This window comes from Danio rerio, chromosome 16 (genome assembly GCF_049306965.1).
Source record: "Danio rerio strain Tuebingen ecotype United States chromosome 16, GRCz12tu, whole genome shotgun sequence".
Taxonomy (NCBI): Eukaryota; Metazoa; Chordata; class Actinopteri; order Cypriniformes; family Danionidae; genus Danio; species Danio rerio.
In genome coordinates this window covers 17,493,699-17,510,357 of record NC_133191.1, presented here as the reverse complement: position 1 = coordinate 17,510,357, position 16,659 = coordinate 17,493,699, and the positions used below count along the sequence as shown (strand labels likewise).

Sequence of the window (16,659 nt, the reverse complement as noted above, 5' to 3'; positions counted from 1 at the left end):
TAAAACAACTTGTCAAACCAGACAAGTAAAAGAATTAAAAAAAAAAAAAAACCCTGCGAACAGAAAACATTTTTCCTGATAATTGCAACTTTGCCGTGCAGTGTAAATACAGACAATCGAATATGAGTCACAGTTAACCTAGTGGAAACACTAGGAGTCAAACTTTATCACACACCAATCAAAGGTTTGAAACAATGAATCCAAAGAGGTGTAAGCGAAAAGGTCAAGGACACCAACTGGGTTTGCTGCCTAGACATATCAGTAGATGCATGTCACGGGTGGAGCAGGCATGCAGGATGATTTTACCTCCGCTGCCTAGTGCCAGTATAGCTTGTGATGTGGATGAGATTCTATGGGCTGACCCAGACCAACGACAGGATGCTGGGGTGGAATATTTTTTTATGTGTGTGTTTTATACTTTATAGTACATGAATAAATTGTGCCAGTGTATAAACATTGGCTGCGTCTTTTGTGTTCATCATGTGTAAACACAACCTCCCAGTATTGGAAATATTGTTTTTAATTTACTGCATCAGTGTGTAAGACCATGTTGTAGTGTATTTTTTTGTGAGGCCTTCTTTGTGATGTCGGACATTCTCAGCAATAGAATATTTTTGAATGTAGAGCTTCATTTTGACTTAAAACTAGGATTTTTAGGAAAAAATTGGGTGAGACGTTATGGTTTTGTGATTACTGTTTTGAGAATACAAAACATAGTTTCAAGCATGTATTTAAGCAACTGAGAAAAATTGTAATACAATCAGCTTTAGAAAATGAGAGAGGAAGCAAATCTCATTTGTATGCTTTGTGCAAAATAAAATAATCACAACCATTCATATTTAGAACAGTTTATGAAGACACAGAAAAGAGTAGAAGAAAAAGCAAGCAGTGTGCTGTATCAGTGATGATGTTAAGCGTCAATTCAGCAAAACTAAATGATAACAACTTAACAAAACTATTCAATCCAGTGCTTGTCAGCGCAAACTACATTCTCTAAACTAGGTTAATGCGCTAACAATGTCTTTCTGCGGTTAAGGAGGAGGGCTGGCTCACTGCCCTTACTTAGATAATCTCTTCCTGTTCTGGACACCTTGGTCTCCATTTTAAAACAGGATGCTGTAGGTGTGCCATATAGTGTCAAGCCTGGTGAGAAGTTTGGCTAGTGTACAATGGATGTTGAAATAAACTGCAGTTTTCTTACCTGTTCCCCATCCTTCTGGACAGGAACTCCATCTGAGGCTGTAGAGAAAAGAGATAAAAAAGAAAATTATAATAGGGTGCTTTGAGACTTAAATAGAAACATTAAAATAGGCCATATTTGTTGTGCCTGGATTGTATGAATTAGATTGTACAAATTCATGGGAGTTAGCCACTCAACAAACATTGGTTTGTTAACATAAGCTAATGCATTGTTAACATAAACTAAGAATAAACAACTATATATATATATATATATATATATATATATATATATATATATATATATATATATATATATATATATATATATATAGTTGAAGTCAGAATTATTAGCCCCCTTTTGATATTTTTTCCCTTTTTTATATTTACCAAATGATGTTTAACAGAGCAAGGAAATGTTCACAGTATGTCTGATAATATCTTTTCTTCCGGACAAAGCCTTTAAAAAAACTATTTTGGGACAAAATTATTAGCACCTTTAAGCAATTTTTTTTTTTCAATAGTCTACACAACTAACAAATAGTCTTGATGCAATAACTTGCCTAATTACCCTAACCTGCCTAGTTCACCTTATTAACCTAGTTAAGCCTTTAAATGTCACTTTAAACAATACAGAAGTGTCTTGAAAAATATCAAGTAAAATATTATTTACTGTCATCATGACAAAGATAAAATAAATCAGTTATTAGAAATAGGTTTCTAAAACTATTATGCTTAAAAAAGTGCTGAAACAGTATTCCCTCTATTAAACAGAAATTTGGGAAAAAAATAAACAGGGGTGCTAATAAGTCAGTGGGGCTAATATTTCTGACTTCAAATATATATATATATATATATATATATATATATATATATATATATATATATATATATATATATATATATATATATATTATAGGGTGTAACGATACGTGCATTCGTATTGAACCATTCGGTACGAGACTTTCGCATTACAAACCAAACAATTCGATTCAGACTAACATCTAAAAAGATAAAAGATAAAAAAGATCTAAAAAGATAAAAGGGAATACGTACAAAATATAATGTTTCCAGAGCAACAACGCTCAACATGGCATCCCAAATGACGTGGCAGACAACATGCTGCCTTTCCCGCTGTCATGTTAAAAAGTAGAGCATGGTTTTTGAACTCAGAATATCACTTTATTAAACATGCACTCATTAGCAATGTTTCTGCATTCTGTGTCATTCTGTGTCAGCCTCGTGCTGGCTCCGCCCCTGTTGCCCTGGGACCCCAAGTCCCCGACAAAAAACAGCCAATCTCAATAACCTGTTCACAAATCACCACACACCCGCCCACCTTCAAACACAACTCCAGTCACGCATGCGCTACACTAGCTCTCAAAATGGCTAGTAACGTTAATGTAATCCCAGACATCCCAAGTCTCCTGGAGGTTTCAGAAGTCTCCCGCAAATGCATCGAGACTCCCAGATGCCCGCAAACAAAAGATAATCTTCCGGAAATCGCACGTCTCCCCCGGTCCTTAAATACGTTGCACACCCCTCTTCACCGCATCCCTCCCAGCTCTTCAGGTACGTTGGGCACAACTCATTGCCTCCGCTTAGGTACATCGCACGCACACGCCTCCTCCACTCTTTAGATTCGTCGTGCACCATCACCGCCACCAAGAGAGTGGTGGAAAAAAACAATGACATCTGCTAAGAATGCTGGAACAGCATTCAGACAGGCAATTCCTACAGATTCGAACAGGGCAAAACAAATCACAGAGGCAATCGGTACATTTATAAAGTAGCTGTGGATATAAGAGACCTTAATTAGTAGAGGAAATTTCGGGTTTTAAGAAAATGTTAAATGTAATAGAGCCCCGTTACATTATTTCTTCATAAGCCCATTTCAGTAACATAATTCCTGCTTTCAGATCCACTAAAATGGCAGGTGACAGTAAAATCGAGCAGATATGTGCTGTCTGAAGAAAAGGTGGACACTCATCTTTCTGAAAATTAAAAAAAAAATACTTAAAATAGATTAAAACTGAGTTCCTTTTAAAAACTAAATTATTATTTTCTTTTTATTTGTTTGACTACAACAATATTATATTTGTTTTTTTTTATCAGCAGCTTTTGGGTTTTGAGTATAAAGAAGGATTTGTTTTATTTGCTGCTAAGCAGAAACTCCGGAAGTATAGCATAATCACTGTTTAAAGTAAAAGTAAAAGTAAAAAAAAAAAAAAAAAAAAGATCACACTTTTATGATGTAAGTTTTAATACATTAAAAAATTTAAATCAGAAATCCTCTGGCTTTTTTTTTTGTTTTTGCTATATTGAAAACATACCGAACCGTGACCACTGTGTCGTATCGAACTGAACCGTGATTTTTGTGAACCGTTACACCCCTAATATATAAATGTATATATGTATATATAGATAAATATTTATAAATAACGTTGAATCTCCATATAATCTTAGATTACGTATAGTGAAAGGTACTGGCTTGCAGTCTACTATAGTAGCATTAATACATAGGTAATATACCAAACATAAAGAAGGAGAAGGAAATTATAACACCTAAAAATTTAAAGACACACATCTGGCCCAGAGAGTAATTTAATGCAGAGCTCTGCAACCCAGTTTTTGGAGATCTACTGTGCTGCTTCTGATCCTTTTTGATTGGTTCAGTTGAGTTTAAATAAGGTTGGAGCTGAACTCTGCAGGAAGGCAGATTTTCTAGAAACAAGTTAAAGGACCTCTGTAGCAAATTAAATATGTAATTGGTGGAAAACACACATACGCACTCATACACACACACACACACACACACACACACACACACACACACACACACACACACACACACACCTAGCACACAGCTGGTAACCCTGTAATATTCTGCAATAACAGCACTCTTCACCCTTGTGGTGTATTTTTCCACTCACACCGAGAGACAAGCAGAAGAGTAAACAACTAGCTACAGTTTGATAAATATTGGGGCTGTTGGACAAGACAATGTAGGCTTTTTAGGCTTTAATAGGCTTTTTTTTTAGGCCAGAATATTGTTGTTTAAATTACAACTATAGATTACAACATTTTTTTAATTTTTTTTTGTAAAAAGGGGTAGAGGGTAGGAATAATTTCGGGCTTGACTGTAAATACAGTTGAAGTCAGAATTATGTGCCCCCCTTAGAATTAGATTATTTTTTAAATATTTCCTAACTGATGTTTAACAGAGCAAGGACATTTTCACAGTATGTCTGATAGTATTTCTTCATCTGGAGAAAGTTGTATTTGTTTTATTTCGGCTAAAATAAAAGCATTTTTGATTTTTTTTGAAAGCCATTTTTAAAAACAAAATTATTAGCCCCTTTAAGCTATTTTTTTACAATAGTCTACAGAACAAACCATCGTTACACAATAATTTGCCTAATTACCCTAACCTGCCTAGTTAATCTAATTAATCTAGTTAAGCCTTTAAATGTGACTTTAAGTTGTATAGAAGTGTCTTGAAAAATATCTAGTTAAATATAATTTACTGTCATCATGGCAAAGATAAAACAAATCAGTTATTAGAAATGAGTTATTAAAACTATTATGTTAAGAAATGTGTTGAAAAAAATCTCCTCTCCATTAAACAGAAAAATGGGGAAAAAATAAACAAGGGGCAAACAATTCTGACTTCTACTGTATATATTAGTTCAGCTCAAACCCTATTCAAATTCAGCTGAACCTACCAAAAACCAGGTTAAGAAGCTCTGCATTAAACCTTCATTGTACTAGGCCAGATGTGTATTTTTACATTTTTAGGTGTCACAATTTCCTTTTCCTTCTTTATGTTTAGTATATTGCCTATGTAGTAGTATAGCAGAAAGCAGTCTTTCACTATGTTATATAAAATAAAACATTCAATACATGAACACTTTATTTTTATTGAATGTTGATACTAATTCTAATGTTATTTAAACATTTAGACAGCATATTACAACAACACATTCAACAAAGAGCACTGAATAACAGTCAAGGTCTTTATTCTGCAAAAACAACCATCCTGAATGAAGCATATCTACATATATTTCATTCAAAAGACAGCATCAAACAAAAAACAGCAGTGTGACAGACAAGTAGATAAATTTGAAGTTCCCGGATTAGCCTTTGTTTTTCAGCAATAGTTGTTTTATTACAAGGCTGTCTGCAATACTGGTCAGTCGTGACATTCCAAGGTATGTTATGTAAGGGATAAAGTACATCCAAAAGGCTTATTGGCTGAAGGTTTGTAAAAAAACAAAAACTCTTGGATGTGAATGTAAGTATATGAAGGTGCATGGATGGAGTTGTGGCGAGGTCCCTGGCTGCTGTGAAAGTACAGCTCTTACTGCAGAATCGGAGGCATCTACCTCCACAACAAAAGGCTTTTGGGGGATCTGGAAGTACTTTGAGTGGAACTGTCTATGACTGTTGTGGGAACTGGCAAGTTCTTTACAGCATCCACTTCCCCCAAACTGTATGGATGACTGATAAAACATACATTTGTCTGCCTTGAGATACAAGTGATAATCACGGAGATGTTGGAGGACCTCAGAAACTTGTCGATGTTCTGCCTTGTTCCAGGAGTAGATCAGAATGACATTGATGTAGATGAGCACGGAGCATGAGAGATACTCCTAGAACATCTCATTCATGAATTCCTAGAATACAGAGGGGGCTTCTGTTGGTCGATGGCACAGTCCCATGATCTTAGAAGTGGAAGTTGTAAGACTCGTTTCAGGTAAAAAACATCACAAAGGTGAGAGTATTTAGGAGGAATTTCAACAGAACGACTATCAAGAGGACTTTTTAAGGACGTGGAGTTCAAGAAGATCCTCGAAGCAGGAGATGAGGATTCAGAAAGATATAGGAAACATTCAGCAAAGTTGTTTTCACTCCACTTCAGGACTTTCCAGTAGCCTAGCCGATGGGAGACTATGGGAAACGAGCCATGGGAACCTAGTACTATCCCAGAGGCTAAATCCTCCCATTGTAGCGCTCAATCTGTCAACAGAGTTATAATAAATGCAATTTTAGACCTATCAGAGGGAAATCGATGCTGTTGTATCTCCAGGGCTACTGAACGTTGTAAAATGAAACCGTTGCAATCCCTCCTTTGAACCATAGTAGAGGAGTGAGTTGATGTATAGGACTGGCAGAGTGGATGGATGATGGTAAAGAAGAGACGTGACAGATGCGGAAGTGATCTGTGGAAACTTGACTATCAGCAAATACATTCACATCATTCACATTTACATTCAAATGCAAGTAGATTTCGATTGTGGCGGGTTAGACAGCCACTCCCACTAGCCACTTTGGCTGGCTAAAACTCATTTTAAAATTGCCAGTGCTGGCTCGCCGTCACTACAGATTAGACTGTTACTTTATGACTGTTGGTCTATATGCTTACAAATGTGATCTTAGAATCGAGAAACAGCGCAACTGACAAAAACAGCTTTTCGCATGAGTAAAGAAAAGAATGAGAGGATCATATGCACGGTGACTCTTTCCTCACTCGCTGACGAAGGCTTTAGTATCGTGTGCACAGATGATTTGATGCATGCGAGTCTTTAAAAGCTCCTGTGCCGTTTTCTCACTCGAAGCAACCATGCCTAGAAATAAAACTAGTGCGATGCTCGTGCACCCACAGTGCTTCAAGGGCTCGAGATTTTTTGTAAGCAGCAGGAGTTGTTGTCACTTTCGCCTTAACCATTCTTTAAACAGATTATTAATTGCACACATAGGGCTCAACCTGTGCAGAGCACATGCCCTTTTTAGTCTTAGATAGAACATGCCCTTCCAAAATTATCAAAAGTGCCCCCGCGACGCATCACACCCTCCGTTCCGCCCTTCAGTAAGCACGCAACAACACCGCTCTTGAGTATGCGTGCTCAACCCCCCCTCCCCGCTTTACAGTACACGCGCGACAACACAGCTGATCAAAACGCGTGCGACAACACCGCTATCAGAACACGCTCGGGGACAACACCCGCTTTAGGTTCGATCATTTCCAGCTCTTTTTCATCCCTGCCATGGGCGTGGTAGTGGGGGGAAAAGTGGACCTGACTACCCAGGGCCCCGTCTAGGGAGAGGGCCCTTTGAAATCCCACCAATTTTTTATTATTATTTTTTTTTTGTAGCCTACTTCGAATTAATTGGCCCCTCCAATTGATGTCAATGTCATTATATATTTCAAAATATATTGATAACACCCCCCCCCCACCACCCGAAATGGTTTAGTCCGCCCATAGACGGCAGCCGGTGGCAAACAAGTAACGCAGTGAGTCTAGAGCCTGATCATGCTGCGCAAAAAGCCCAAATCGGGATTTCAAAAAAAGAAAGACAGGAAGGAAAAAGAAAGGAGGCAGAATGAGGGGAAGCAGCTGATGACTGCTTTCTTTTCAAAAGGTAAACTGAGTTTGCTTGTTATGAAACTACATCTAATTAAAGTTAACATAGTCAACTCCAGACAGCTGCTGCTCTGATATATATATTATCAGAATTAGTCAGAATTATTAGCCCCTCTGAATTATTATCCCCTGTTTTTTCCCCCAATTTCGGTTTAAAAGAGATTGGTTTTTTTAACATGCTTCTAAGCATAATAGTTTTTATAACATATCTAATAACTGATTTATTTTATCTGTGTCATGGTGATAAATATTATTTGACTAGATATTTTTTAAAGACAACTCTATACAGCTTAAAGTGACATTTAAAGGCTTAACTAGGTAAATTAGGTTAACTAGGCAGGTAAGGGTAATTAGGCAAGTCATTGTATAATGATGGTTTGTTGTGTAGACTATCAAAAAAACAGCTTAAAGGGGCTAATAATTTTGTCCTTAAAAAATGGTGTTTAAAAAAATCTCTGTTAAACATAATTTGGAAAATATTTTAAAAAGAAAAAAAAAATCTAATAATCTAAGCTAATAATTCTGACTTCAACTGTAAGTATATACAGTACATACCATCTTGCCATCTTGATTAAATAATACATAGGTTAGCGTATGCTCCTTCAGCTTTTATTTTCAGTGAATATTAAAACCCAACTAAAAAGTCAGATGTAACATTAGGCCAAACTTCATCATCAGCGGAGAGAAATGGTAAATATTGGAAAAAAAATCAAATCAATATTAATAAACCCATTAAGAATCACTCATTTTGCCACCCCTTAAAGGGCCATGACACCCCCCACTTTCGGTTAAAGTCTACTTCAGAATTTTTTGAAAAGATGCATGATTAATGGGCGTGGAGCTCCGCGAGCATAGGGCAGGAGTGGGCGTGGCCAGCAGGGGAGAACGTGAGCGAATAACTGTTGTTGACAGTTAGCTCACAAAATGAGAAACAAACCGTGAGGAGACGCATAAGTTTATTGCTAGTTTGCTGTATGATCGGCCCTGACAAGATCGCGGGGAAAAAACATGCAACAAACCCCGTGGATCATGGAAACAAACACATACGAGCCTTGAACGGCTACTGCGTTCCGTTGGTCTGTGTCTCACACCTTGCTTGAAACTGGCAGGTCTGCCTTCGGGAAGCACATGCTCTCATGAATAATTAAGCAGCCGGCTCTTCTCATAGGATAAGAAAACTCTGCTATGAATAATAATGAGAAACAGACACGTCATCATTGCACTTGCAGTACTGCGCTACGTCGCCGATTTTGATCCCGCCCCAAAAATCATTTTAAACCTGGAAGCTGAAATTAGCTAACAAAAGCTCAAAATTATCCAGTTTTCCCCACAATTAAAGCTGAGAGGTGCTAACATTGTCTTAACTGATGCTCAACACACACACATCTGTTAATATAAAAAAAAGTTCTCCAGGGTGTCCTGAACCTTTAAGAAATTTAAATAATTTAAATTACACTTTAAGCTCAATGTCAATATCTATAGAAATTACTAATAAAAGTGTGATCTAACTAAAACTACTGTATTATGTACTATCATTATTCATTATGGCAAGGGAATTAATAAAACTATTGTGATTAAATAAAATTTAAATTTTTTGTCTACAACTGCATATACAAGACATGCTGGTCAATCACATTCATTGTGAGGGTATAATACAGAATTACTTCTTTAAAATAATTATTGTAAACTGAAGGAAATTGAGAAACACTAACAAAGAGGGCAAATAGTTATTGCAGTCAACACAAGAAAATGACTGTTCACTGGAAGCATAATTGAATCAAGTCCCAACACCTTTCACCTGCCTATCATGCCGTTCTTTCATTATAAGCACAGCTTGACCTACTGATAAAACAATACAACAATAAATAGAGAGAGAGAGAGTGTATATGGATGCTGCAAGGGAGAATTAACAAGGAATTAAAGTAAACATATTGTGACAAGAAAAAAATCTGTCTCCTTCATTGTAGCATAATTAAAAACCATGAGTTCTTAAGTTCTGACCCAGTTTATAAGTTCCCTAATAACAAACACATTTGTGTAGTCTGTCAACTAAGGAATGCTATAATACAGGTGACCTATACTCAGGCCTTTTACTGAATGATATTAACAAATCCTGCCCTTTTATTTATTTATTTTACTGCTTTCTTACATTGTCTAATCCGGATTCTGTTTAATTAGAGAAGGCCCAGTAATTAAGCTTTGGTCTCAGGATGCTTTCTCACATTATTAAATTAATAATATTCGTTCATAGTCAGCTAAATATGAAGGCTACAGTTAAAGTCAGAATTATTAGCCCACGCTGAATAATTAGCCCCTTGTTTATTTGGTAGACTAGGTAGTTTTACATTTTTATTCAAAACAATGTCACTTTGCCCTCTTGGTTTGCTGGAGTGCACTCTGTATCTTCCTCCCAGACTACAAGTCCCATCAGACTTAGTATTCACACACACCAGCATTCAAGTTCACCCTGATTACACACACAGCTGAAGGACATCATCAATGAGTAAGTACACCATTCACACACATCCATTAATGAGTCTTGTCTAGATGTTACTGTCGTTTCAAATTAATGCATTTCATTCCATTCCATACCCTTTAGACTGTTTCTTTTATTTCCAACCTTTTGCCTGTTTAACATGCTTTGCAGTGTAATGTAATGTAATGTAATGTGTATTTATATAGCGCATTTATTGTAAATGGCCATACACCCAATGCGCTTCACAATCATGTGGAAGGGTCTCTTCACACCACCACCAGTGTGCAGCAACCACAAGGTTACGCTCCTACTCTTTCTACTCTTTACGAGAAGTGCCATGGGATTTTTAATGACCACAGAGAGTCAGGACCTCGGTTTAACGTCTCATCCGAAAGACACTTTGGATTATCTTTGTATAACTGTCTGCTCCTGTTTTGACCATTCCCTGCCTGAATGCTCTAATAAAGCTGTCTCACTCCAGAGACCACAACGCTACCATGTCATCCAGACAGAGAGATCAACTAACAATTACAAATATTCTCATAAATATTCTATCTATAGCCACTGCTTTCTGTTTGTATCCTAACTGTATAACACAAACGTCAGATAAATATTTGACTGAGTTCATTTTTTTGTTGAGGCATGAGTCCTTCATAATTAACTTACTTAAAAAAATCATCATTTACCCACCATTAACCTGTTCCAAACCAGATATATTGAAGAATTTTGGAAACAGGTGTAACAAAGGGAGGAAGATCAGACACAAAAAGTTGTTACATCTAGCAAACAATTGCTAAAAACTCCCTCTGATTCATTAACTCCCCAAAACTGGCCACACTAGGGGGGCTGCTATTTAATTAACTTAAAAAGAAATAGACCCATGCAACTATGGCAATGTATTGATAACAACTGAAGCATAAAATCGAGACATTAACTCTTACCGAACTTCTCTTTAAAATATATCAAAGTATGCATATATATATATATATATATATATATATATATATATATATATATATATATATATATATATATATATATTATATATATTAAAATCTAATCTTAATTAATCTCACTGTAATCTTGGGATTTACTTAGATTAAAATGGCTCATCTGCTACTCAAATAATGACTAAAAGTAAGTCTTTAAGAACAGGTTTTTTAAGCCAAGTGGCGCATTAGACCAAGAGCTCATTTCCTGTTTACAAAATGCATCACAAACTGCTTGAGAAACTGTTCTACTATGATAATTGGTGATGAAAATAAATGATGTTTAATAAGATGTACATGTTTACTAACTGTTTATTCAGTTAAATGTGATTTTTGAACTCTAGGCCTACATAAGCTTGAAACAGTGATTTTTGATTACCTTAATCCGACTAAAGTCATAACTGAACTTAACAAACATGTAATTAAGATGTGGAGTATGCATATAGTAGTGACATTATTGAAGTAAACACCACAATTAACCTATCATTGTCATGTAAGACTTTTCGCCATATTTTCCAACAAGAAAAAATTTTCATTTTCATTCAAATACAGTGGTAAATGCATTGTTCATTGTTTGTTCATGTTAGTAAATGCATTAATTAACATTAATTAATGAACCTTTTTGTAAAGTGTGACCGATAAATTTGCATGAACTAGACTGATTATTCTAGCACTTTTTGACTTATTGTTTTAAGACCTGAGTGTCTGATGGAAAATATCTACATTCCCGAGGTACATTCAGTCTTGACTGCTTATCATTCACAGAAAGCACTATACTATAAACATTGATATTCATTTTAAGTTTACTCTGCATGGCTGTCTGTAGTACTTTTTCTTTTCCTCTCAGCACTTAATCCCTATTCATCTCTCATTACAAAGCAACTGTGATTTTCTGGTTCCTCCTTGACTAGTGACCTTTGACCTGTCCATTGAATTAATAACTTTTTCCAGATAAAACATATTTCCCAACATATATTTTGGTTTAGGCATCTTTTTAACAACATTGTTTGGTGGGACTTTATCATTATCACAAAAAAATCTCTATGCTTTTAAAATTAAACACAATACAGACTGGAATTTTACTCATAAAAACATCAACAATATGTCATAAAACTGCTCTGGATTTAAATTCCTTCCACAATCACATGGATTGCAAGAAACATCATGTTTTATTTTTCACTGTGTTCAGGTTAAGGTTTTGTAAATCCTCTCTCTAAGCTCTCTGTAGTGAATACTTCCCATGAAGTCTCCTCTCACTCCTCTCACTCGCACCACCAGAGGGAGCCATCACCGGAATTCTGATATTCTTACAAACTCAATATCCCATCATGGTACATTCCTGGGACTGATTGAGTGCAGCGGATCTTCACTGAACCTCCTTGTGGTGGGGAAGGCGTGATCGAACACCCAGAAAGGGGGGAGAGCAAGCGGAGACACCGGCGGCTGGTCAGTGGTCTAATCATAAATAATTATTAACACCTGTATTTTCTAGTGATTGGGCTGGAGAGACACCTTCATAAGGGGAGGAGAAGGAGAAGCCGGGAGAGAGGAGAGCCTGTTCACTTGCAGACTCGACACGCACATACACACACAGCATTATAAATAAAAGTTTGTGCTTACCTGATATCGCCGACCCTGTCTTCTTCTTCCCACAAAACAAACATTATTACAATCCTGTATTAAACCGCATTCATTCTTCCATTCAATATGATGTTTTGATTTGCCCCAGCTGTCATTTCTGTGCATTTTCATTGTTGTTTGTTTCCTGCCTGTTTTTTTTTTTACCTTGGACTGTTTCTTATTTCTGTTTCTGAAGATTATCTGCCTTTTGCTTGCATCACCATTGAGATGCCCTCGACTGGCCTGCCCTTGACCCTCGCCTTGAATTTACTCTGGCCTCAGCAATGTCCCATTAGATATCACTGTCTGTAAGTTGGTCATTATTATTGCTGTTGCAATAAAGAGTTTGCAAATGGATCCAAGCGTTTCTGATGGTTAATTACAGAAAACTTTGCCACAAAGAGATCCAGCAACTTTAAACTATCCAACGAACTGTCCACTCAGGGAGATCGGCTAGCCCTCTATCAACAACAACTAGTGCGACACACCACATTGATCGCAGAACTCATAAATGCTGTACAACAGTGTGCCCTGCGATCTCACTCTACAAACTACAGTATGTCCCAGATTGGCTTTTCCTGGTAAATTTGGAGGGAACCCCACAAAGTTTAAAATATTTTTGTTACGATGTTTATTGTTTGTTATTAAACAACCATTTTATACCCCACTAAGACATTGCCTTTGTGTGTGCTCTGCTTTCTGGAAAAGCCCTGGAATGGGCAACTGCTATATGGAAACCTGAGGGTAGCATTTTCTCCTTTTTCAAAGATTTTCTTAAACAGTTATGAGTAGTAGTAGGGTGAGGCATTTGCGCAGTATGTTGTGCTGTCACCTCACAGCAAGTAGGTCACTGGGTCGCTGGTTCGAGCCTCGGCTCAGTTGGTATTTATGTGTGGAGTTTGCATGTTCTCCCTGCCTTCGCGTGGGTTTCCTCCGGGTGCTCCGGTTTCCCCCACAGTCCAAAGACATGCGATACAGGTGAATTGGGTAGGCTAAATTGTCTGTAGTTTATGAATGCGTGTGTGAATGTGTGTGGATGTTTCCCAAAGATGGGTTGTGGCTGGAAGGGCATCCGCTGCGTAAAAACTTGCTGGATAAGTTGGCAGTTCAATCCGCTGTGGCGACCCCGGATTAATAAAGGGACTAAGCCGACAAGAAAATGAATGAATGAGTTATGAGTAGTATTAGAACATCCCACCGATGGCAAGAATGCTGGAGAACATCTACTGGCTCTCGTTCAATGAAGATGCATGGATGCAGAATATGCACTAACATTTCGCACTCTGGCAGCACAGACCATCTAGGGTAGTGGTCACCAAACTTGTTCCTGGAGGGCCAGTGTCCTGCAGATTTTAGCTCCAACCCTAATCAAACACACCTGAACAAGCTAATCAAGGTCTTACTAGGTATACTTGAAACATCCAGGCAGGTGTGTTGAGGCAAGTTAGAGCTAAACCCTGCAGGGACACCGGCCCTCCAGGACCGAGATTGGTGACCCCTGATCTAGGGCAAGGGCCCTTAAAACTGTTTCTTTTTTTCGTAAAGGATTGTCCTCTAAGTTACAGTCTAAGTTCGCCTGTCTCAATAACCTTATTGAAACCACTATCCAGCTGGATATCATCAGAGCATGCAGTACACTTCGGCTTTGATATTCCTCAGTCTTCAAGCCTGCACAACATGTGCAGCCTATGCTGCTCTGTAATACCCAACTAGCCTTGGAGGACCATGAACACAGACTACAGAACCCTTTCTGCCTTTATTGTGGCGAGTCTGGTCATCTTTGAGTTAGCTGACTAGCCAACCCGACTGGTGAGTCTCGTTATTTCTGACATTTCAATCTAGTTATATTAATCAGTGTGTTTCAAGCTGAATGGAAAACAGATTGTACAGCACTCATTGATTCAGGGGCGGCTGGTAATTATATAACCTGAGTATCTGCCAAATGTCATAATTTAACGTTACAACCATGTGAATCATTGCTTGCCGTGGGAGTGTTAGACGGACATCTGTTAGGAAATGGTTGTCATTACATGACAACATCCATAAATCTGCAGATTGGGGCACTTCACAAAGAGAAGATTACACTCTATGTAATCCAGCCATCCAAACATCCTATTAATTTTAGGTTTACCCTGGTCCCCGCATTTCCTGGCGTAGGGGTCAAAGACTACATGGGAATTCTGCCTGTAAATCACTATTCCATGTGGGCCGAATATGCACAAAATTCTCTCACTAAACCTTCTGCAGCAGGGGTGTCAAACTCAGTTAGTTCCAACCCTGGTTACAAGACTAACCTGTGAGACTAAAGGACTCAATTAGTTTGATCAGGAGTGTTTAATCAGGGTTGGAACTAAACTGTGCAGAGCTGCAGCCTTCCAGGAACTGAGTTTGACACATGTGCTCTAGAGGCATAATACCATTCCAATGTTTACTTGGATACCAACTACCCTTTTGGTTGATGGTTATAACGTAGTGCGGAAATTTGAAATACAGCCCACAGACATCTGTTGTGAGCAGTCAAAAGACAAGAACTGCAGACCAATTATTATCATCAATCAGACCCAGTATATGCGCTAAGACAGTGTGTATGGCTATCAACCAGAGATCTGGACTGCAAGCATCCCAGTAAAAAGCTCAGTACCAGGTATGTAGGTCCATTTAAGATCCTATATGTCAAATTACCCCACTATCATTTTGTCTTGAACTCCTTAACCATTATTGTATTTTCCCACCGTTCACATGTCTTTGCTGAAACATGCTGGTGGTCCATGAGAAGTTAGACCAGTTTCTGAGGACCGGGCTTCCCCAATTACCATTGAGGGTGAGGAAGATTATTTAGTCCTGCGGAAATGTAAATCACACAATCTAGTTCCACATTAACAATAATCTATAAATAACTGAAAAGTTATATTCTTTGGTTTTTTTGATTTTTTATTTTTTTACTTGTATCATTTCATTCGAAACAGTAACAGCCAAGCTATGAGGGACATTAAACCTTCGATTTCCTGAGCAAGGGCTGAGCCAGAGTGAAGCAAATGCTACAGGAATGGTCTCAATGACCCTCCTTTTTCTTCGGGTGATACTTTTAAGTTGGCCAAGAGGCAGGACGGGTTCTGACTCCAAAATTTGCACACTTTGTTTTCATGCTACTAATAAGTTGATGAGATCAGGCCTGAAGGAATGCAATTTACCCTGCTAACAACAATATTTCATTCACATGCTTTGTTTAGCCATTTCTACCTAACCATTCCCCTCCTCTTAAAAATATATTATAGACTCGTTTTAGACTTGTGATAAAACTTGCAAACTGCAGACCAGAGGCTTTTACAGACTTGTGGATTTCTTGAAGACGAGTATAACTGCAGATTAACCAACATGTCTCAATAAAGAAGTTTCTGCTTGTTCAAGACATAACAAAACTAAAGTGCACTTTTAATACTTATGTACCAAATACAATAAATTATTTAACATGTATTGCAGTAGCAGTAATGCATTATAGTATTTGTAGTAATTCAGTACCATTGCAGTAGTTGTACTGCATAATAGTTGTAGTATAACTTCAGTACTATTGCAGTAGTTGTACTGCGTTTGTACTGTAGTAGTACTTTGGTTGTATTACAGTAGTTGTACTGCATGTGGTTGTATTGTAGTACTTCAGTTGTATTGCAGTAATACTGCAATATACTTAAATAACACAGTTTTTTTTTTGTGTCCAAAAAACTGCACTTATCTGGTCAATTAAACGACAGTATTCCTTTATAAAATGGCAATTATGTTAAACCTATTTTCATCCTCTGAGCCACACGGGGCACAACACATACACTACAGCCAATTTAGCTTATTAAATTTACCTATACCATAGTCTTAGGACTGTGGGGGAAACCGGAGAACATCCACGCCAACAGCAACACGACATGCAAACTCCATATAGAAATCCCAACTGACTCAGTCAGGAATTGAACCAGCGACC

General features: G+C 37.6%; 1 protein-coding gene across 4 annotated transcripts in view; it reads right to left on the bottom strand.

The window, feature by feature from the left end:
• The window catches only part of fam131bb (family with sequence similarity 131 member Bb), a 79,703-nt gene that overhangs the window by 38,693 nt on the left and 24,351 nt on the right, over positions 1–16,659 (bottom strand). For all 4 annotated transcript variants that reach the window (XM_009292208.5, XM_009292209.5, XM_001919486.8 and 1 more), the window contains exon 2: positions 1,202–1,239. In XM_009292208.5, coding sequence (XP_009290483.1) covers positions 1,202–1,239 — 38 coding nt within the window. The remainder of the gene's footprint in view (positions 1–1,201; positions 1,240–16,659) is intronic.